Below are 23,783 nucleotides of genomic sequence, written 5' to 3'. Positions count from 1 at the left end.
TTTACTCAAAGGACACAAGCGATGCCCAGTTCTCCTTAACAGAAAATGCATGGGCTGTAAAATTCCTCAGTGTTAGTCCTTCGGTTGAAAGGAATGTATCCCACTTCTTAAGATTCTTGCAATGTCCTTTTCTGGTTTTACTATGTTATAGTTACATGGCACTTATTGCTTATTTTTAGGTAGGTAAAAAGTCACTGAATCCATTATTTTCTATAAATAATATGCACATAAAATCAATAACTTATATGAAAATTCATAAAGCAGAATTTCTGTACTCTTAAGGGAAAGGATCTGTATTTTTACAATTGCCTTTGACTAAGTAAGAATGAATAATCCAAATTGGGAAAGAAAAAAAAAAAACCTGCATGTCAAATAATCACCATAAAACGGTAAGAACTGGATTATTTAAAAAACTTTCCTCAAGAACTTGAAGTGATTGCAAAATTGTATGTCATTGAACAGCTTTAGTTCTCTTATGACTAGAGTTGATATAATGCTGTGGAATATTTGAAAAATCAAGGCCTAAAAGTTCAATAGATGGCAGTATTTTCTATAATACTGAGAGTTAGAGATGTTTACCTGATTTGAGTAAATGTTAATGTTGGTGAAAAGTAAAATATCACTGATGAATATATTGATAATGTTATGATTTTGTTCATAGCAAAATATTTTAGAGGAAAGACCATATTTTCAAATTACTATTTACCTTTTGATGAAAAGAAATCTAAATGGCATATACTATATTCAGCATTAATGTTTTATTTAAAAACAGGAAGTGAAAGAAACCAAATAAGAAAGCTTCTCCTTTGATCAATCAAAATGTGAAGTATATGTTTTAATTATCAGCAAGTTGACATTTCTCTAGTGTACTTCAAAAATTATATCTAGTTCATTTTTTCTTTTTCTTCAAGTGTTTATTTAAATTCCAGTTAGTTAACCTACACTGTAATATTATTTTCATGTGTAGAATTCAGTGATTCATCACTTACACACTCCATCCAGTGCTCATCACAAATGCCCTCCTTAATGACCATACCCATTTAGCTCAATCCCTGCCCACCTCACCTCCAGCAACCCTCAATTCTCTATAGTTAAAGTCTGTTTTATGGTTTGCCTTTCTCTCTCTCCCTCTCTCTTTTTTTTTTCCTATGCTCATCTGTGTTTTTTTTTCCCCTTATATTTCACATATGAGTGAGATCTTTATGGTATTTGTCTTTCTCTGACTTACTTCACTTAACATAGTACTCTCTACTTCCATCTGCATCATTGCAAATGGCAAGATTTCTTTCTCTCTCTTTTTTTTTTGGCTGACTAATATTTCCTGTGTGTGTGTGTGTGTGTGTGTGTGTGTGTGTGTACCACTTTATCCATATATCAGTTGATGGACATTTGGGCTCTTTCCATAATTGCCTATTGTTGATAATGCCTCTATAAACATTAGGGTGCATGTGTCTCTTTGAATCTTTATTTTTTATCCTTTGGATAAATATCTAGTAGGACAATTGCTGGATTATAGGTTAGCTCTATTTTTAAATTTTTAGGTACCTCCATACTGTTTTCTAGAGTGGTTGCACCAGTTTGCATTCCCACCAACAGTTTAAGAGGCTTCCCCTTTCTCTGCATCCTCACCAACATCTCTTTTTCCCTGTGTTGTTAATTCTAGCCATTGTGACAGGTAGGTGGTAATATCATTTTAGTCTGGTTACAGGTATATATTTTGAAACTTGCTGGGGGTTTTTCTAAATGTCAGTATGTATTTCATTGAGATAGTGTCCTTATGTACTTTAAGAGAAGATAAATTCTGCAGCTTCATAGTTACGTTTTGACATATGTAAATTAGTTCAAGTTTATTCATTGTGCCGTTCAACTTTCTATATCTATACAGAATTTTTGTTTGTCAACTATTGAGAGATATATGTTAATGTATCCCACCATTTCATTGGATTTTTCTATTTATCCTTTTATTTTCTTTAGTTTTGGATTTTCTTAGATATAATTTGAAATCATGTTACTGGATGCACACAGATTTAAGGCAAGATGTATTCATCTTGGATTGAAAATGTTTCATTGTGGAACATCTATCTAATAATCATCTATAACTTAAAGTCCATTTTATCTGTAATATAACTGTACCAATTTCTAAAAAAAATTTTGATTAATGGTTAGATGGTATAATGTTTTCTATCATTTTACCTTCAAAGTGTATTCTTTTTATTTTTTAAAAGTTTCATATGAGCCACTAAACTAAGTTTCTGTTATTTTAAATTTTAATCTGGTTTCACAATATCCATTGTTTATTTTGATTTAATGTATTTACAATTTTTTAATTGTAAATTTTCCTTTTTTTCTTCTTACATTCTTTGAATTAGCAATGTATTTCACTGTCTTCATTTTATCCCTCAGTAATAATTTATTTTATTTCTTTTTTCTTAAGTATTTGTTTGAGATAATTATAATTTATTTTATTTCACCTTAAATTATAATTTTATCATTTGAAACAAATGGAACAACTTTAAAACTGTTTAACCCCATTGCATTGATTTTTTTTTGCTATTTTGACATCTTATATATTAAACCCTACATAGAATTGCCATTATTTTTGTAGTGTTAAGTAGTAAATAATAATTTTTAAGTCAATAATTTATCCCTTTTGGTGGTATTTCTTCTCTCCTGCATTGCTGTGTTTCCAAAGGAAATTCTAAATTTTCTTAAAATATCCCTTCCTGCCGTTCCTTTTAGTACTGGTCTGCTGTCATTGAATTCTTTTCTTTTCTTTTTTTTTTTTTAACTTGTAATTTTTCTTACTTTTTTTAGAGGGCATTTTCATAGGGAGTAGAATTTTGATTTAAAGACTTCTTATTGAGGCGCCTGGGTGGCTCAGTGGGTTGAAGCCTCTGCCTTCTGCTCAGGTCATGATCCCAGGGTCCTGGGATCTAACCCCCCCCGCATTGGGCTCTCTGCTCAGCAGGGAGCCTGCTTCCTCCTCTCTCTCTGCCTGCCTCTCTGCCTACTTGTGATCTTTGTCAAATAAATAAAAATAAAAATATTTTTAAAAAAGCTATAAAAAATAAATAAAGCCTTCTTATTTTAGGAATAAATGACACAATTTAATTGTCAGCTGACTACCATCTTATCTGTTGAAAATCAGTTATCAGTGTTATTGTTATTGCTTTGCTGTAGATTAGTTTATTCTACTTTAATGGATCTTATTTTAAATATTTTAATTTGTATTTGATATTTAAGAGTTTAACTATGGTGCTCCTAAGAAGTACATACTTAAAAATCTGCTTTTCAGTTATAAGGAATTTTTAGGCTATCTTTTGTCAGTGCTAGAAAATTTTGGTCATCGTTTAGTCAAATATTTCTTTTGTTTTGTTTTATCACTTCTAGTGGTTGTGCAAAAGCATGCATGCTAGGTCTTTTAGCTGTGTACCATAAATCTATTATTCTTTTTTCTGCATGTTTACTTACTATTTTTGTCTCTTCTTTAACTGGAAATTTAATATTGACTTATATTCTAGTATAATAACCTTCTTTTCCACTGTGTTTATTCTCTAATAACTAGTCTATTAAACCTATTATGTACAAACTTCAGCATTAAAATATTTCAGTTCTATTAGTTTCACTTGACTTATTAAATATACATTATTGGTATCTGCTAAAATTCTCTATTTTTTTTTCTATGGTTCTTAAGCATTAATTATGATCATTTCAAAACTCTTTTCTAACAATTCTAACATCATCATCATATCTGGGTATTTTTACTGATCTTGTTTCCTTTTGGTTTTGGTAATTTCCCAATTAGAAGTCTGTTTTGGAATTATTGACTGGAGATTATGTACAAACACAGAAGTCCCTGCCTATGTCATCTTCCTTCAGTTATTTTCTTATAGATATATGGAATTTCATTTACTTAAATTAGTTAGATTTTCTTAGAACTGCTTTGTTTCATTTCCCCTTATTCCTGGGAAGTAGCTCTTATTCCTAAACACAAATTTTCTCTAGTATCAACTGAAGCATTAACTAGTACTGACTTCTAGTGTCTCTTGGCTTTTGAAATCTCTGTTAGCTCTTTTGTCTTCCAGCTTTGCTTTGTCTCGGTTTCTTGGAGTCTCCATATATACACATGTTGTATATGTATATGCAATTATCACAGGAATATTGCTTCACATTTTTGGGACTATTTCTCTGTTGTTTCTTCTTTCCATGCCTTTGTTCTTTTTTGGGTGACTGTGCCAGCCCTGAACCCCAACCTCTGTCTCCACAAACTAATTGTTGCCTGGATTATTTCCCCTAGCACTGAATATTTTAAAAAATACCCTGAGTCATTGTCAATATAAAGACTCATACTGTTGAGGCACCTGGGTGGCCCAGTCAGTTAAGTGTCTGCCTTGGCTCAGGTCATGATCTCAGGGTCCTGGTATTCAACCTGGAGTCTGGCTCCGGGCTCAGCGGGAGCCTGCTTTTCCCTGCCTACCCCCCTACACCCCCACTCATCTCTCTCTCTCTCTCTCTCTCTCTCTCAAGTAAATAAATAAAATCTTTTAAAAATATATATTGTTTTTCTTACTTTCTCTGAAGGATCATGCCTTGGGGTGCCTGAATGGCTCCACTGTTAAGTGTCTGTCTTTGGCTCAGGTCTTGTTCACAAGGTCCTGGGATCCAGCCCTTGTGTCAGTCTCCCTGCTCAGCAGGGAATCTACTTCTCCCACTCTGTCAGCCTGCTGCTCCACCTCTTGTGCTCTCTCTCTTTACCTCTGTCAAATAAATAAATGAAATCTTAAAAAAAAAAAAAAAAGGATCATATCTCATCCAGGCCTTTTTACATTGAATACTCTCCAGTGACTTGCGGTAGCCATGGTATGTTACTGTCAGCTTCTGTAGCTATCTTCCAGACACCTATCACTTCACCGTCTTGACTGGAATCACCAACCCATTGAAGTTTAAGTTGAAAGAACGTGGATGATACATGAATAGTATGTCAATTTGATATCCAATATGGTTAGATTGAAAGTATAAATTCAAAGGAAAGCTGGATTTCTCAAATTAACTGTGAAACTTTGCAAGTTTTCAGTCTATTAGAGGTATATTTTCATTCTGCTTTGTAGATACAACGTGTGTTTATTTAATGTTATGAGATTTAGTATATAAAATAAGAATAATTGAAAATTATTTTATGTTTATCCCATTAAACAGGGTACAGATAATTTTAGAGCATGTTTTTCATATAAGGGAATAGCTGTAAATAAATAAGGATGTGACATTCTTTTAATTTTAAAGTTGAGTATTTTGAAATAATTTAAGATTATCTATTTAGTAACTTGCCAGTTATAAAATTATAAAATGTCAATCATTTTATGATTTGTTTTTGATTATTTGGCTGTATGCTATGTAAAAGATATAGATTGATTCCTTTGCTTACCTGTTTTGTGTGGATATGCATGCTTTGCTAATAAGCATATATTTCTTGGAAATTTTATAATTGTTACTAATTAGTCTGTACAAATTGTTTTTTTCTAAATTCTTCACAAAATGCTGAAGAAAAGTAAGAATGATATTCAATTAGAACTTATAAGTTTACACAGTTTCTCACATATTTATCACATATTTATGTGTTATGTTTATGAAGAAAGTGAGCAAATGCTAAAAAAAAATGTCACCCACTTTCTTGTGCTTTGAAGAAAAATTTCTTAGAGGATAATCAGCTTTACTGTAGCAAGGCAGGTTGACATATTGTAACAGCAAATGTGTTAGGTAAGCAATTTTATTTTATCTTTTTAAATTTTTTAGGTAAGCAATTTTAAATATACTATTCCAGAGTACAGTAGAATACTAATATAGGACAATGGTCCTTTTAATGTGTGACATTGTAATGTGCATTCAGATGACTATAGAATTAGTCATACTATATTTATATAGTAAAAACATTGCAGACAGGGATTAACATGATGATTAATGATAGATATTTAATACAAGTTTTTTAGATGCAGGAAAATCCCATATTCCTTGGGAGTTTTCCTCTATAATTTGAGATATTTCCAATGTAAACTGCATCTGCTGTGTAAAGCAATTTAAAGCAGAGATGTAGAAACTCTCTGGTTAATCTTATCTGTAATGTCAGACACCCTGGAGAAGTCAGATATCACAGCCTAACCACTTACATATCAGTCAGCCTTCCCCCAGAATCATCTATAAATAAATATTTATCTTATATCAGTAGTCACTTTTCCAAGTAAATACTATGAATGTAAGGAAAAATTTGTCAAAATAAATACAATTATCAAATTGATTACAGCTTTTGTAACTTGGGACCGAAGGCTAATTGTAGGGAATGACTTATTTACTGATCTGGCAAAATTACGGAAGCAAAGAAACAAGGTCTTTTAAAAAACAATTAGAATCAATATTATCTTTTGGGGGGTAGTGTATTACAAGGAGAAAGCTTCAATAAATCAGATGCCATTGATCTTTCTCACCAAGTCTTCCTTTCTTAAATGTACTTCATCTAATCATTAGCAGTCCATGGATACAGTCTAAGAAATTATGTGAAAGGATCACATTATGATGGCATATGAAATTATAGTTCATTCAGAAAGAGAAACATGAAATAATATCTCTATCTTTCTGCCACACAAAATTATGTAGTCTTAAAACCAAAATGGATAATTACAGCACTGTTTAAAGATGTGTTTGATACTTGATAATAAGGTAAAATACAACTTAGAAATTTCTCATGTACATCGAAGCTAAAAAAGAAAAAAATACTTTATTGATATACTACAGTAACTTGGTACCTGAACTTTTATAATACATATTGTACCACCTCATATCTCAGCAATTCCCAACCTTACATCCAGGCATTTAAATCATAATTATTTCAATATAGTTAACTTTTCCAGATAAGAGAAAATTCTACCTTGAAATATTTCCAAGCATCAAAATGCTATAGATCCTATAGTACACGGTTGATATAAAAGACATTTCACTTAGGGGGAAGAAATTCTCTTCCCACATTGTCTAATTTTTTCCATGACAGTTATCTAATTTGGGATGCCTGGGTGGCTCAGTGGGTTAAGCCTCTCCCTTCCACTCAGGTCATGATCTCAGGGTCCTGGGATCGAGCCCTCTCTGCTCAGCAGGGAGCCTGCTTTCCCCTCTTTCTCTACCTGCCTCTCTGTCTACTTATGATCTCTCTATCTCTGTCAAATAAATAAATAAAATATTTTTTTAAAAAGTTATATAATTATACAAAAAATAATTTAGGTGTAGAAATTATCAACATTTTGCTTTGACAAAAATTAGTTTCTAATGAAAAAAATGAACTTAAGTTTAGAGAATGAGGAGACAAATTGTGGTGGACCTGAACAGTGATTTCTGGGACACCTGGGTGGCTCAGTTGGTTAAGCAACTGCCTTTGGCTCGGGTCATGATCCTGGAGTCCTAGGATCGAGTCCCACATAGGGCTCCCTGGTCAGCAAGGAGTCTGCTTCTCCTCCTGACCTCTCTCCTCTCATGCTCTCTCTCTCTCATTCTCTCTCTCTGTCTCAAATAAATAAATACAAATCTTTAAAATAAATAAATAAATAAATAATAAATAAACAAACACTGATTTCTGTATTTTAGAAAATGGATGGCTTAGTACATATGACTTAGCACTAGAGTATAAAGTGACAGCATCTAATGAACTTCAGAATCTCCTTTTTAACACAGTCACCTCTTCAGCTGGTAAGCTTTCACTCTTCCATATTTGTGTAGGTACTGTCTGTGCTCTCAGTCTCCCTGATACTGAAAATATAGAGAACATTATGGGACTCAGGCTTCTTTCCTATTGGAGCTCTGATGTAGAGTTCTGTGCATCCTAAGTGTCAGAGCCAAGAATAATGAGAGTTTAGGGAATTACATGTATTCTGTTACTGGTATAATTATAAGTCCCCCCCCAATAGGCTTTAAATTTCTATGTGATTGTACTGGTGTAGGTGCACTTGTACAAATGGCAAATTGGCAAGCTGATATTGTGAAAGTCCAGAGGGAGCATAAGGCAGAATATAGGCTCCAGAACCTGACATCATTGGTTGTTATCCCTAGAAAAGGGAGAAAGTGTACAATTACAGGAATTCATTAGGGATGTTACTAGAGTTAGTTGTTCAGCATGAAACCAGGGCTTGCTCTGAAATGAAAAATGGTTAACTCTACCTCTCAGTAAACAGAAGCCACAACATAGACAATAACATTAAGAGTTGACATTGCAATCTGAAACAAACTGGGGGAATAGGAGATTAGATACAACTGAATGCAGAGTAGGTAAACTGGAAGATAAGTCAGAGGAAACTAGCCAGAATGCATCAGAGAGACCAAAGATAAACAAACAAACAAAAAAGAATTAAAATATATAGCAAACAAACAAACAAACAAAAAACTCCCAATTTCCAATGTATAATAATTGCAGTTTCAGAGGAAGACAGCAGAATGATGAGGCCGTGTTTAAGAAACAAACAAAAGGGACACCTGGGCGGCTCAGTCTGTCAAGCATCTGCCTTTAGCTCAGGCCACAATCCCAGGATCCTGGGATTGAATCTCACATTAGGCTCCTGTTCAGCAGGGTGCCTACTTCTCCCTCTGTCTGCCTCTCTCTCTGACAATAAATAAAATCTTAGAAAACAAACAAGCAATAAACTAGTCTAGAGGTTTTCAAGAATAAGTGTAGACATTAAGCCTTAGACAAATAATTATAAGAAATTTCAAATGTGATAGAAAAATATTATCATCTAGATGTGTTATGGTGAAGTTTAGAATTTGAAAAATGAAAAAAAAGGAATTTGATACTCTGTGGGATTCTCATTGACAATAATGGAGTACAGATGACAATAGAAACTTGGCCTCAAATTTGATGAGAAGATGAGATATAACTATAACTTTAGAAATCTTTAACCAGTTAAATTGCATTAAAAATAAGGATGTAATAAATACATATGTTAAAACAAAAATAATGAGTTCACTGTTCAAAGAACATCTTTAGAAAAGTGCTTAAGATGTATGTTTTCTATTGCAATAATTCATAACATTCATCCTCATTTGACTTATTTCCCTAGAAAATTCTGTTTGGAACAGACTTTTACTGACTTCTCATCTTGATGTCTCTCTTAACTGCCCTGGTATATTCAATTATTTGTTCACAGTTATCCATTCTCTCTCTGCCTTCGACATACTTTCCTATAAGTAGAAAATATTTTCCCATTAAATTTAGGATAAGCTAGTTAATTTGCTTTGGTCAATGACATGTGAAATGTCATGATTTGAATCACATCTGAGCAGAAACCTTAATGAGCTTGAATGCTTTGGCTCTATTTATTTATTAATTTATTTTGTTTTTAAGATTTTATTTATTTACTTGAGAGAGTGAGAGAGAGAGAGCATGATATGGGGGAGGGTCAGAGGGAGAAGCAGACTCCCTGCTGAGCAGGGACCCTGATGCAGGACTTGATCCCAGGACTCCAGGATCATGACCTGAGCTGAAGGCAGTTGCCTAACCAATTGAGCAACCCAGGTGCCCTGGCTCAGTTTCTCTTGTTCTTGGCCTCCAGTCTGAGAAGAACATAAGTTAGAAAAAAGATACTCTTTTAGTCTACTGAGAAAGCATTGGTGCTTAATGGAGATAAGCACACCAGAGCCCAACAGAGCTTCACCAAGCCAGAGTTCTTACATAATGCAAGAAGAAATAATGTTTGTGATTATGAATTATTGAGACGGAATTTATTTCCTAATGCAAAAGAAATTGACTAATAAAATGATTATGCATTCTATGTTATATCCCTAGAAGCAAGTTTCTGTCACCACCACACCAAAACAACAAATTATGTGGAATTATGTTTGAAGAAGAAAATAGTATGAAATGAACCTTATAGGATGTTAGAAAATGATTGTGTTCTGCTTTGGTAAACATTTTCATGGAATAATTTGGAAGGTAGAAAATATAGCTAATGAACCTCATGGCTTTAAGAGAAGAGGTTTTAGGAAAGAATGTCTGTAGTGTGAGTTGATTGCTATATGCTGCATTTGATAAGACACTACCAAGAGATGAGCTCAGAAAACACACACACACACACACACACACACACACACACACACACACATATCTATATGTCTCTTCTCTAACAGACATTAAAGGGAGGAGGAGGAAACCAAAAATTTCATGACTTTCAGGGCCAAAAATACAAATGTAAAGGATTTACAAATAAGTTAGCCTCAGAGCCTTCGGGACAGAAATCCTTATAACGACCAACCGCACAGAACAGTTACTGAATTACCATGAGCCATTAACATTCTTTTCCTTTCAAATAGGGCCTTTATTTTTATTATTTTGTCCTTATTTATCCCTGTTTTTATGTTGAATTTGTGGTGAGCAAATAATTTGTCCTTCTAATTCAGTGGTCTCTGGATCAAACTTTGATATGACTGTATCCATGATTTTGAAATTCAAGCCTGGTTTCATAGTTTAAAGAGAATTGGGGGTGGGAGTAGATAAATGGATTTCATCTATAAGAGTCGGACAGATATTTGTGACTGGAGGATGAACTATGAAAGATTGTATTGTTTGTTCATAATTGTTAGTTCCTTCCCCTCTTTCATCATGTTTTCCTATAGGTAGCAAATATGTCCCTGCTTTAACTCTATGCTTTAACAATGACTTTGGCCTATAGAATATGACATGTTTAAGCAGAAGCTTTCTATTTTCATGATCTTGCCTCCTCCCAATGGTTGCTTTTTCAGGTCATATTCTGGAATGAAAATTCACTTGGAACTGAGCCTATCCCAACAGTGATAGTTTAATCATATTTTTCTTCTGGTATGTATGTGTGTGTGTGTGTGTGTGTTGTTTGTATACACACACAAAAAAGGTGTTTTTTTATTAAATCACCAGGACAGGACCCTTGGGCAGAAATAGCTACACTGGGATTATGAGGAGTGACTGATTTTGTAATTTTTAGTTAGTGAGGGTTAGGGATGGCTTAGGTCTGTAAGGAATTTGCAAGCAAGGCTTCCAGGACCTTGCAGGGCTAGCTGCTGTTAAGATGAAGTCATTTACTACTATCTAGTAAAACTTTAGTCATTAGACATTCAGATGTATATCAGCAGGCCATATGTTTGGAGAATGATCACTAACATGTATCTTGCAGGAGTAGCAATAAAGGAAATTTCCAAAGGGATTCTGATATGTTAAGGAAGACTTACAGGATCCTGGAGATCAGGTTAATGTCAAGCTAAGGTTGCTTTTGCCTCTAGCAAAGTATTAACATGAAGGCAGTTGAGTTCCCTGAGGAAGGTCACTGCCTGCCTCAAGTATCTGTCAATGGGCTGCTTTTTATAAGGAAATTTAATTTTTTTCTACATTTCTTTTGCCTTTGTTCTCCACATCATTCCCCCATGAAGAAATCTGACCCTTAAATCTTCAAGGTTGCTGAGGGTGGGATGTTATCTTCTGTAATTTCTTCCTGCTGAATGAGGGGTGTAGTGATGTCTCTATCTATGGGTCAACATAGGTCAGTTGGAGAGTTACATACAGAAGTTACAAAAGGCAGAGGCAGCTAAATCCAAAGTAGACTACATGTATGAATCTCCCTACGTAGAAAGGATCATGTGTCAGTTTAAAATCATGGCATTGAAGGAATCTTAGCACCAGGTAAAGAGACATGGGAGAAAAGAGCAAAACAAGATTAGAATAACAAAAAGAGGGGCACCTGGGTGGCTCAGTTGGTTAAGCTTCTACTTTCAGCTCAGGTCATGATCCTGGGATCTGGGGATTAAGCCCCATATTGGGCCCTCTGCCCAGCAGGGTATGCTTTTCTCTCTCCCTCTGCCTCTCCCTCTTCTCATGCTCGTTCTCTCTCATGCTTGCTCTCTCTCTTCTGCTCGCTCTCCCTCTCTCTCTCAGATAAATAAATCTTTAAAAAAAAAAAAAAAAAAAGAGGAAAAAGAAAAAGCCCAAATAAGAGTACTTTGGTAGTTGACAAAAACGCTCCTCTGGTACAGGAGCTTAATCATTAAAGGAAAGAGAGGGATGGTTTAAGTGCCACTTTGAGTATTTGTGTCTTTTAGTAACCCTGTCACATTTTTGTGGTATCTGGAGTATAAACAAACACTCTGTTTTAATAAAGCATAGGTTCCTCCTTGAGCTGTAGTTAGGATATCAAGGCACCATTCAGTTTTAGAGGGCCACCTTTTGAATTTGTGCATGTCAAGCTTAGTTAAAGATGGTCACTATATGCTTGGATAAATCCTCTATTTGCAATTTTCTATCAATAGAGGCAGCTCCTGGGAACCCCCCCCCAAAACAAGGCTAAGAGATAAAACCATCATGAAGCCCTCTTTACGTGATATCTAGCCTTAACACTATTCTCATTATGAGGAATCACTGGCAAATATGAGAAGACTGGATATGGGCATCCCTAAGTGCAATATCCAATCCAGTCATGAGGAAAGTGATTCATTATTTTCATAATTCCATAGTTAACCCCATGAAGTGGGGGTATACTCCAGCTTTTAAGGAAAAATGTTGTCACCCCAACTATACAAAATTGGTCAGTGATAGCTGAGTTATACAATTGTTGGGGGGAATCCATCCCATTTTCCTGCTATTCAAGTAATCATATGCCCATGGGATCCTGTTATCATCCCCACAGAATAATAAGCATGAATATTATGAAGATTATCTTTACAAGAGCTGTTGTGGCAATTTCTCTGAAGTTTACCTCAAGTTATCTAGTTTAGGCAAACAGCATTCAAAGACAATTAGAAAGAGAATTTAAGATTCACAAAGGTGTGTTACTGAGACATAATTTTTCTCTCTATAACTACCCTCATTTCCAGAGATAGCTAAATCAGGATAATTCTTTATAAAACAAGTCCAATTTTAACAAAATTTGCTAATTATTTACATAAGCCCAGCAAGAATAGTGATTGACCATATAGATCTTTTAAAATCTGCTTTGTGGGGTGCCTGGGTGGCTCAGTGGGTTAAAGCCTCTGCCGTCGGCTCAGATCATGATCCCAGGATCCTGGGATCGAGCCCCGCATCGGGCTCTCTGCTCTGCAGGGAGCCTGCTTCCTCCTCTCTCTCTCTGCCTGCCTCTCTGCCTACTTGTGATCTCTGTCTGTCAAATAAATAAATAAAATCTTTGAAAAAGATTGTTAGAGCTTTTTATAAGGATTCTCAATGGAACTTTTAGTATCCTCTCTAGGCCAGAAGCCAAGTCAAATACTTATCATCAGACATGCCTTCAATATCTGTAGCTTGGGTAAATTCCTCTTCTTCAGGTCCCCAAATATCCTGAGGTTCCTGCACCTGCCAAAAAGCAACATTCTTTACTTAACTGGCAAGGCTACTTGGAACTCTGTAAGCAAGGAAACAGGCCAACATTTCCAGTGGGGCTTTATGGCTCCATAAATTCAACTTTAGTTCCTTAAATCTATCTATCTGGTCATATCTGAGTCTATGCATGTCTCCCTCAAATATGGCATCCCAGTCAAAGTCTTTTTAAAACAACCAGTGTTTTGGGGTACCTGGGTGGCTCACTTGGTTAGGTGACTGACTTTGGCTCAGGTCACGATCCTGGAGTCCTGGGATTGAGTCCCACATCAAGCTCCCTGCTCAGCAGGGAGTCTGCTTCTCCTGCTGACCTCTCTCCTCTCATGTGCTCTCTCTCTCTTTTTCTCTCTCTCTCTCTCTCAAATAAATAAATAAATAAAATAAAACAACCAGTGTTTCCAATTGGCTTCCGTTATGAGGAGGAGATTTTTATTGAATTTATGCAAATGACTATGACTACCGTGAAAGAAGAAATACTCCCTGAGACTTTGAATTTCAGAGGGTTCAGGTAGAGAGAAAAGTTAATGGCGTCAATTAATCCATAATTAAATACTTTACTGCATTTCTGTAAAGCATAGATATTTTAGGAGAAAATTTCCTTAATTTGGAAGAGCAAATACTAGAGAACCAACAAGAGTCACAAAGACTACAATCATTTTCCTCAATTCATTTAGTCCCATGTAACGAAATTTATTCCATTTGAATGCACGTTCTGGAAATTCCTACCCAGTTTAGTTTTAGGATTTTAAAGATATCAAATACCTGTATTTGTTAAAAGTACTTTTCATGAATCTGTGTTGCTTGGGAGGCTCAGTTGGTTCAGCTTCTGACTCTTGATTTCAGCTCAGGTCATGATCTCAGGGTCTTGAGATCAAACCCTGCATTGGGCTTCATGCTCAGCAAGGATTCCTGCTTAAGATTCTCTCCTTCTGTCCCTTTCCCTATTCATGCACACTCTCTCTAAAATAAAAAAAATAATAAATAAATAAATTTAAAAAACAAAGTCCTACTCATGAATCTCCTTGAAGATGAAATACATTTCACAAGAGCATCAGAATAGTAACTATGACAAAAGACTTAAAAATGGACATCATTAAAAATTTGATGAGTTCACTATAATGCATTTACAAGGAAATTCAGTTATATAACACTTCAATAATCATACTATCAAGGGATGACCTTATACCAGAACACAACATACCAAATAAACAAGCCTAACTAGTCAAAGAGGACTTCATTTACAATTTAAATCTTGAACAAGTCTGTTGAAAATCCTAGAAAATTTATAAAGTAGTTGCCTAAATAGGATTTCAGATCGCCAAAGATGTGATAAAGACAAAACATAGAGACTAGTTTTTCTGGGCAGATAAAGAAAAGAGAAAACAAATTAGTAAACAAATACTTTTTTTTTCTCATCTGCTCATAGTTTTCACATAAAACAAGGTGGAATTAAATATTTGCTGTTGTAAGCTACTGAGATATTTTGGTGATTAATCAACACATAAACAGTTAATAAACATGCTACATCTGTTATTTTTAGGATTATCACTGTGTCATCTAGTATATCTATTTTTTATCATGTATTTTGCTCATTTTCTCTCTCCTTCATGAGAATGTACACTTGGTAAGAATGAGGACTTTTGTCTGTTTTTTTTTTTCTGTATTCCCAGTACCTGAAACTATGCCAGCATGAGGTAAGTAACATGTACAGAACAATCTGACAAAACCTAGGCTGACCCCAAATTTCAAATGGGTGACTGCAAATTCATAAATAAGGATGAACTTTTAAAGAAAAAAAATTGGAATGGGGCAGAGAAAAGCAGTTATCAACATCCATTTGACAAATAGATAGAGTGGATTTCACAGAGTACTTAGGAAGCACACACATATATATCCTGGGGCCTGGTATATTTCCACAATATATTAGAAAATGGGAGACACTGGTACCATTAACCATCAATGTGACCATAGATAAATTGACATCCTGAAGTTTTACAAATTGGTTAAAGATTATATGCTGTTTATGCTTTAAAAGAAAATACAAGATTATTTCATGGCATTAGAAGGGGGAAAGATTAAAGAAACAATACATTAAACATAAAATGATCAATATTACTACATAAATATTATTTAAAACAAAAGGTATAAACCTCAGGAAATGACAAGTCATATGGTGTTTTAAAAACATAATAGTTATAGGAGCTACCAAGTGGCTTAGTCAGTTAAGCGTTCAACTCTATGTTTTGGTTCAGGTCATGATCTCAGGGTCATGAGATCAAGCCCTGTTTGTGGCTTTGTGCTCACCTTGGGAGTCTGCTTGAGATTCTTTGCCTCTGCCTCCCCTTACCCCTGTCTTCATTTGCATGCTCTCTCTCTCTTTCTCTAAAATAAACAAAATCTTTAAAAGATAATAGTTATAATAATTATGCATATAATTTATGAGACTTTGCATCAGAATCAGAAAAGTTAGTAACATATGAAACTATTACAATAAAAGAAAAGATCATCCTTACAGAAATCTGGGAATAAACCAACTATAAACACTCAACTTTCTTTTTAGAACTAGTTATCATTTTTAATAGAACAAAAACAAATAATTTCAATACAGTTGAAATAATTAAAAACAAAAATAGACTCCATGATAATGTATAAAAGGAGATACAAGAAATAAATTAAGAGCTCTAGAAAACTGAAAATGCTTAATTAAGATCAGTGTTAGAAGCAATAAATATGAAAAGAACCAATGATATTAAAAACTGATATAAAAATAATAAAAGTAGGGAAAAAGTAAAATCTCTATGCAATAAAAAAACATGTGGGAGAGGACAGGGAAGGAAAACTGTAAAACAAAAATATCACTTCAAAGGCAGCTTAAAAAAATGTTTTGAAAGAAAACTTTCATGACTAAAAAAAAATATATATATTCAGGACTCAGATTAAAATATCTCAACATGTTTTAATATTAAAACACCATCCAGAATTAAATACATCTTGGTGATATTTATTATAGAGACCAAAATAATTATTAAAGTTAGGAGTAAAAGAAGAGCTCACCTAATAACATTAGTCAGGGGCTGATTGAAGTTTCTCTTCTGCAGAACTATCTTCCCATCTCCTCACAGAATATAATAGTGCAAATGTGGATACATTGGTTGGTTTAGGGACATTTTTGTATATCACACAATTTTACATCAAGTCATTAATTACCTCAGTCTTCAACAAAAAAAAATTTGTTTTACCAGGAAGCATTTTTTTTTCAGAGATTCTTTATTGCTACACAATTCAGATAGAATATCCTTCATACTTGATGACTATTAAAGCAACCAAAGCTGTCCTGTTGTAGCTTGTGTAAATAAAACCAAGGTGAGTATACTAGGGCTATACAATTATTAGATATAATTATATTTTATAAAAGCAGAGCTACATGTAAAACAATACAATGACTGCTTTATTTACTAAAGAATTTGAAAAATAAATTACTGTGTTTTAAAAACAAATACAGAATGACCTGGGTTTTTTGGTACATAATCTATGACAGGTATTGTTAAAATCAACCCCTTCATTATATCAACTAGATCTACAATTACATCTAACATGAAAATTTTAAAATGTGTAAGTACATTGTAGCTAATATATATATATGTGTATATATATATATAATATAAAACATAATCTATCTATCTAGCTATATGATAAATTTTCTTTCACAAATGCTGTAAGAGAAAAGAGGGAGCTTTGGAAAAACTCGGTCCTTAATTTCAATAAAGAGAATTAAAAATTAAGTTTAAATTTGGTTTAAATTTGTGCATGTTGTTACATATCCAATTATATAATTTGTTTCTGAGACTTGAACACATGATCTTTCTTTCCCTGTCTCTCTTTCTGTCTCCCACTAATACATAAATGGAACGGAGATACGCCTTCATACAACATGTGTTAGTATATATAATCCCACACTGTGTGTGAGCATATATGTGTATATGCCTATATGCCTGGATGAAAGTGCAGTGAGGTTTTTAAATCCTTTTTCATCCTCTTGGAAATGTATAATGTTACACAGCATATAACCTTTTTGTGAACTTGAGCAGAGTACTCTAAGGGATATTTTGGCAACTGTAGAAGTGCTGATTAGGCTGTGCTATAAATTATCCAAGATGGGTATTTTTTTTTCCCCCCCAGAGGGAGTAATTACAGAGTAAAAATAATATGAAAGGCAAAAGGTCATTCACCATGTATTCCAAGATTCTAGGAATTATGGCCTTTGTTAATCTTATTTAGATAAAAGTGCATTTTTTTCCTAAATAGTAAACTGACTCCTATGCAACTGAGCCACATCATGGATAGAAATGGCAAAGCTTCAGGCTGCTAGTCAAAGATTTACATTTTGAATCATACCCTTTAAAGTTTCTCCCAAGTGTCTTTCAAGTTGGTAAAGAATGCCAATTCTGATAAATAACAGGTAAATGAAGGTTCAGATGTAATTATTATTATTCAAAAATGAAAATATCTAATTGTTTATGGATTGTTGGTTCTCAGCTTTCTTTTTTTTCTCAATTTCTTCATTCTCCGTATTTTGTAGTTCTATATTTTCTGTATTCTGAGGATGTTTTGTTTTGTTTTGTTTTTCTATTTCCATGAAAAACGTATATGGAATTTTGATTAGAATGGCATGGCACCGATCTGTAGATTGCTTTAGGTAATATGGACCCTTTAACAGTATTAAGTCTTCCAATGTTTAAACACAAGATGTCTTTCCATTTATTCATATCTCCTTTAATTTCTTTCATCAATGTTTTGTATTTTCTAGTACATAGTCATTTCACCTCATTGGTTAAATTTCTTTTTAAGTATGTTATTACTTTTAATGGTATTGCAAATTGGACTGTTTTCTGAATTTCCTTTTTGGATGGTTTGTTGTTAATATACAGAGACAGCTGATTTTTGTGTTTTGATTTTGTATCCTGCAACTTTACTGAATTTGCTCATTCTAATAGTAATGTGTGTATGTTGTGTGTGTGTGTGTGTGTGTGTGTGTGTGTGTGTTAGTCTTTGGGCTTTCTACCTATAAGATCTTGTCATCTGGTAACAGAAATATTACTTCTTCCTCTCTAATTGGATTCCTCTTATTTATTTTTTTTTTCTTTCTAACTTCTCTGGCTAAAACTTCTAGTACTGTGTTGGCTAGAAGCAGAAATATTCGGTATTCTTGCTTTTATCCAGATCTGAGAAGGAAGATTTTTAATTTTTCATCAATGAATATGATGTTAAGCTATGAACTTACTGTTATAGCCTTTATGATGTTGATGTACCGTTCTTCTATACATTTTTTTTAAATTTTGGTAAATATATATAAAAATATGTAAATATAAAAAATATATAAACTATATACTATATATATATACAATATATATTTTCTTAAAGAGCCTCATCATATTTATTCTCCTGGAATTTATAGCATTTTTTAGGTACTTGGCTATTTATTCAGGCCTTAGAAATTAAAAAGAAATACCCTAAACTTCTTTTGATTTATGAATAAATCTTATCTATCAGCTATTTTTGTTAGTCATTAGGAGACATTTTGAATACAGTTTACAGTTCACATATTCTCAATTATATGGAGAGTGTATAAGTGTTTAAATATTAATTTTAATATATTCTGATTTGTCTAATGGAGCATGGTGAATGTGGAAGAGTTACTATACTTGCAATTCCTAGAATGTATCAATAAGTATCAGCTCTTTCCCTGAACATGATTGTCTTCCAAGGAGATGCTTCCTCTTATATGATGTGATCTATATATTATCTAGGATATGATCTTTTATGACCAACTTAGACAGTTTTTTGTAACTGTCTTTGTAAAAACAACCTGCTTTGTAACACTACCATCGTAATAATTTTGTGACTTGCTTACTTATTTCTCTGAACTAAGACTTCGTTTGCTTGCAAGTGTATCACCTCAGTTTTAATTAGCTGAGGGTCCTTTGGAAGCCTTTAGAACTGTGGAAAGTTAAGCTGTAACTTAGAGACCTTACTCAGCAACCAGGATCTTGACATCCTAGCCTTTCTACCTCAGGGGCTGGAAAATAAGAGATACAGTCTAATTTATTTTTTCCTTTTTTTTTTTTTTAACAGAACAGTGTCCTATTTTATGCATAACTTCCTAGGAACATTATGATATTTACAAAGATCCTGAAAATCATGGCTTCTTTCTGTTACTGAATTTGTGCCCTGAGATTAGGTACTTTAACATGAATATTGGAAACATGACCTCATCAAAGTCCCTTCCAACATTTCATAGCTTTGCCAACAAAGAGAGATCAAAGTTCTTTCCTAGTTCCAGTACCAACATTTTGGGGAATGTACTCTCTTTGGATCATCGTGAATCAAGTGCCTACCCTTTCACAAATCAACTGAGAGCAGAAAGGTAGGGTCCTGTAAAATTGGGACCTTATGCTCTTCACAGGTTAATTAAATATATCAAGAGGTGTCAATTGACAAATCCTGATAAAAACACATGATTAAGGTTAAGGGATCATGTGTTTCACAGAAGAGGGCAGTCTACCCAGGAAATGTTAAGTTGGTGAGGATTGTTGAACTAAAAAAATGTCAGGTAGCATCTCACATGTTTATAGAGGAGAACTGGGAAAACTCTTTGTTGAATAATGAATAAACACAGATATATAAATCAATCCCTAGTATCCCCATGTAGCACTTTAAAACATACAATTGTATCTTTAGAAGTAAATGAGAGGACTCCACACATTTACCAGATATATTAACTTAAAAAAATATTATCATACCATAGCTAACAAAATATTGGGTTAGGGAAATTATTTTCATACAAGCTCTACATTCACCTATCTGTATAGCCTAATTATATCCATGTATGATGTTAAATCACCATTCTTTTAGTCTTGGTTGAAACTCTTACACAACTGCATTGTAATTCAAGGTTTCTGCTATTTACATTGATACTTAGATTTGCTAAAGCAAATAAGTTGTTTCAATAGATATATTTCTAATTTGTCAATAAAAAAGTTGGTAACGACATAACCATTTATGCTTCTTAATATCTAATTCATAAGTTTCTATAAGGAAAGTTCTATGAGCTCTCTCTGAAGAAATTTAGTATCAGGACAGCCTGAAAAATTTTAAATTGCTCAATGTAAACATTTAATATCAAAACATATTGAAAATATATTTTTGCATATCAGATCATGAGATTTACATAATCAATAGTGTTTTAATATATATAGGGTAAAAATTAATTCAATCACAAATACTATATCATCCTATGTAGTTATATTTTTTTCATTCTTTAACTTAGTCATTATTTCTATTAATTTTAATAATTTTGTTTTATTTAAGATTTTATTATAAAACCACTCCAAATTCTTTCCAGAAGCTGACCTAGAGTACATGGTAATTAAATACATAAATAAATTTACTATCTCTCTTTGTCATGGCTTATACATTTCACTAAATTAAGCTATTGATCAGAATAATAATCACATTTATAGGTATGCTATATTATTTTCTTTGTTTTTACTTTGAATTTCAGGTTCTGAATTTCAGGTTTTCAAACTCTTATATTTTAATTTCACATGCTGTGGAGAAATGCATTGGGGATTACACTAGAACTTGACTAATTTAGTATTTGCTCAACATAAGAATGCAAATTTGATCTCCCTTGTCTTTTGTTCTGTTGCCTAGGGATGTAGAGCTAATAAAATATTTTATATTAAGATATCTGCAAATTCTTCTTATTTAGGTTATTTTACATATATTTTAAAGTTTATGTAAATCTAGTATTCCATTACTACAGAATTTACTAATATTTAAAATCTGAAAGCATATCCATTTTATATATTACTTAATACGTTTGTTTGAATATGAGGTCTAACCATATTCATGTCTTTTTCTTGTCAAATATTTTTTGTGAACTGTATTACCATCAAGTGATTTGATTATGAAATATTTTTCAGAGCACTATCAGCTATATGTTCCTGAGTCAGCTCAAGTTGGTTCAGCTGTTGGGAAAATCAAAGCAAATGATGCAGACACTGGTTCAAATGCTGACATGACCTATTCTATCATTAACGGTGATGGTATTGGGATATTCTCCATCTCCACTGACAAAGAGACCAGAGAAGGGATCCTTTCTTTAAAGAAGGTAAAAAGAACATACTTTCTCTGATTTAGGTAATTCACCCATTTTTCCATGAATGATCCACATTGGTGTCAATTATCCATATTGTCAGGTCATTAAAAACGTTAAATATTTCCTCTTTAACATGTAATTACATTTTAATTATGACCGTGTCTGCCTCTTTGGAGCCACTCTTAGGAAAAAAAATATATATTTTTTAATAGTGGGAAGATCTATTTTGGAATATGCTGTGAATGTGTCTGCCATCTTGTTTTCAGATAACAGCTTTATCATGCTTGCCAGTTCTATTATTCTATGTTGTACTAATCCAAGTAACATTAAGAGACTTTTCTAACCAATGTAAAAATCTCTGTCATGTTAGCTAACACTCACTGGGAGAGGGTTTTGTTTGACAGTAATGGATTCATCAAGACAGATCTAGTAGAACCATTAACCTCCTCCTGACTCTTTTATTGCTAAGAATTTGTCAGTGGACTAAATCTATCTATCATCTTTTTGATTTTAGAGTACAATGTGTTTATGTCCTTGAAAAAGTGAAGTGGAACACAGAAAATTAGCAAAGAATTTAAATATAACTCCTAATGCAGTGTATCTTAAATATTGAATTATTTCAGCTTAGAAATCTAGAAACATTCATATCTCTGGGCTTTACCTTCATATATTTTTATTCAGAAACACTGAAGTGGAGCTGAGGAATTGGTCTTTTTAACAAATACTCTCAATGATTCTGCTGTAGAATTTTTTCAAAACACAGGCTGAGAAATTGTATCCTGATGTACTACCATAGACATTGAAGTGAATCCATCATCTACCTGTATCTATCTACCCATCCTTCTATCTACCTATTTATCTATCAACCTATCATTTAGCTATCTACATAATTTTTGTGTGTTTTGTATATATTTTTCTATTTGAACTGTATACAATTTTATTCTTCTAATGAATATCACTTATATTGATTAAAATTAAGGATTAATTTGTTTTCAGTTGCTACAAAAGGGACCTGCAAAGTAGATTTTAGAGTGATTAAATATAGAACAGTAGTCATCTCTAATCTATGTAAAATATTGATGTCTTCACTTGAAATACTTTATCATTGGGGTGCCTGGGTGGCTCAGTGGGTTAAGCCTCTGCCTTAGGCTCAAGTCATGATCTCAGGGTCCTGAGATAGAGCCCTGCATTGAGCTCTCTGCTCAACAGGGAGCCGGTTTCCCCCTCTCCCCCTGCCTGCCTCTCTGCCTACTTGTGATATCTCTCTGTCAAATAAATAAAATCTTTTAAAAAATACTTTATCATTTTAATCTTTCTTTCCTGAGATTGTAATAAGAAGTCCTGTAAAACAAATAAATGAGAGGGGCATCTGGGAGGCTCACTTAGTTAAGCATCTGACTTTGGCTCAGGTCATCTCAGGTTCCTGGGATTGAGCCCCACTTGGGCTCCCCGCTCAGTGGGGAGTCTTCTTGTCCCTATCCTTTTGCCTTGCCCCCTACTAATGCACTCTCTCTCTCTCCATCAAATAAATAAATACAATCTTAAAAAAAACTTTAAAAAACGAACAACCAAACAAGTGAGAATTTGATAAAATGAGGATTATAGTTGTAAATTGAGAGACTGAATGTGTGTTTCTACGCAGATGAGTAAAAGTCAATAGAGACAAGAAGCTGAGCATACTAACGAGAGGATAATTGATTTAAAAAGATGGACTGGGGTAAAGATGACCCTGTATAGAATCTTGATCACAGGTAGAAAGAAACAACCTATGATGATACGCCTCCTTTCTTGAGAAAATCCAACAGAAGTGAAAAGTAAATTGTTGCTGATAAGCTTGCAATGGTACAGCTGGTGTGCAGAAGGTGGGGGAGGGGAGCAGTTCTTGCCTATTGAGCACTATGGTCTTTGTAAAGTGGAAAGTTACAACATGTTTGCAAAAAGTGAGGGTGATGGATGGTTTAATTACATAAAGGATCTGAAATGCATCCCCATATATATCATGGAATTAAGAATAATGGGAATTTTACCACCCTACATGGTCTCAATTAATTTGACGGTGTTTGTGAAAAACAAAGGTAAAATGGTTTGTGTGCATATGCATGCACCTACATCTAATTAACATACAATAGTTATTTTCAAGATGAAATTTGTTTCAATTGTGTAAATGGTAGTGAGAATGTATTCAAAATAATCTCCACAATTAATGAGTTCAAATTTTCCTTCACTATTTTTCCATGAATTTTTAAAAATATTTTATTT

At 33.5% G+C, this 23,783-nt stretch overlaps 1 protein-coding gene across 4 annotated transcripts in view; it reads left to right on the top strand.

The window, feature by feature from the left end:
* Nucleotides 1-23,783, top strand: part of CDH18 (cadherin 18) — a 970,896-nt gene that overhangs the window by 854,270 nt on the left and 92,843 nt on the right. For all 4 annotated transcript variants that reach the window (XM_032861903.1, XM_032861902.1, XM_032861905.1 and 1 more), the window contains one exon: nucleotides 21,349-21,536. In XM_032861903.1, coding sequence (XP_032717794.1) covers nucleotides 21,349-21,536 — 188 coding nt within the window. The remainder of the gene's footprint in view (nucleotides 1-21,348; nucleotides 21,537-23,783) is intronic.

Source organism: Lontra canadensis, unplaced genomic scaffold (assembly GCF_010015895.1).
Source record: "Lontra canadensis isolate GAN:19392208 unplaced genomic scaffold, GSC_riverotter_1.0 scaffold22, whole genome shotgun sequence".
Classification (NCBI taxonomy): domain Eukaryota; kingdom Metazoa; phylum Chordata; class Mammalia; order Carnivora; family Mustelidae; genus Lontra; species Lontra canadensis.
The sequence above is the reverse complement of the archived record's forward strand: the minus strand, read 5'-3'. Positions and strand labels throughout refer to the sequence as shown.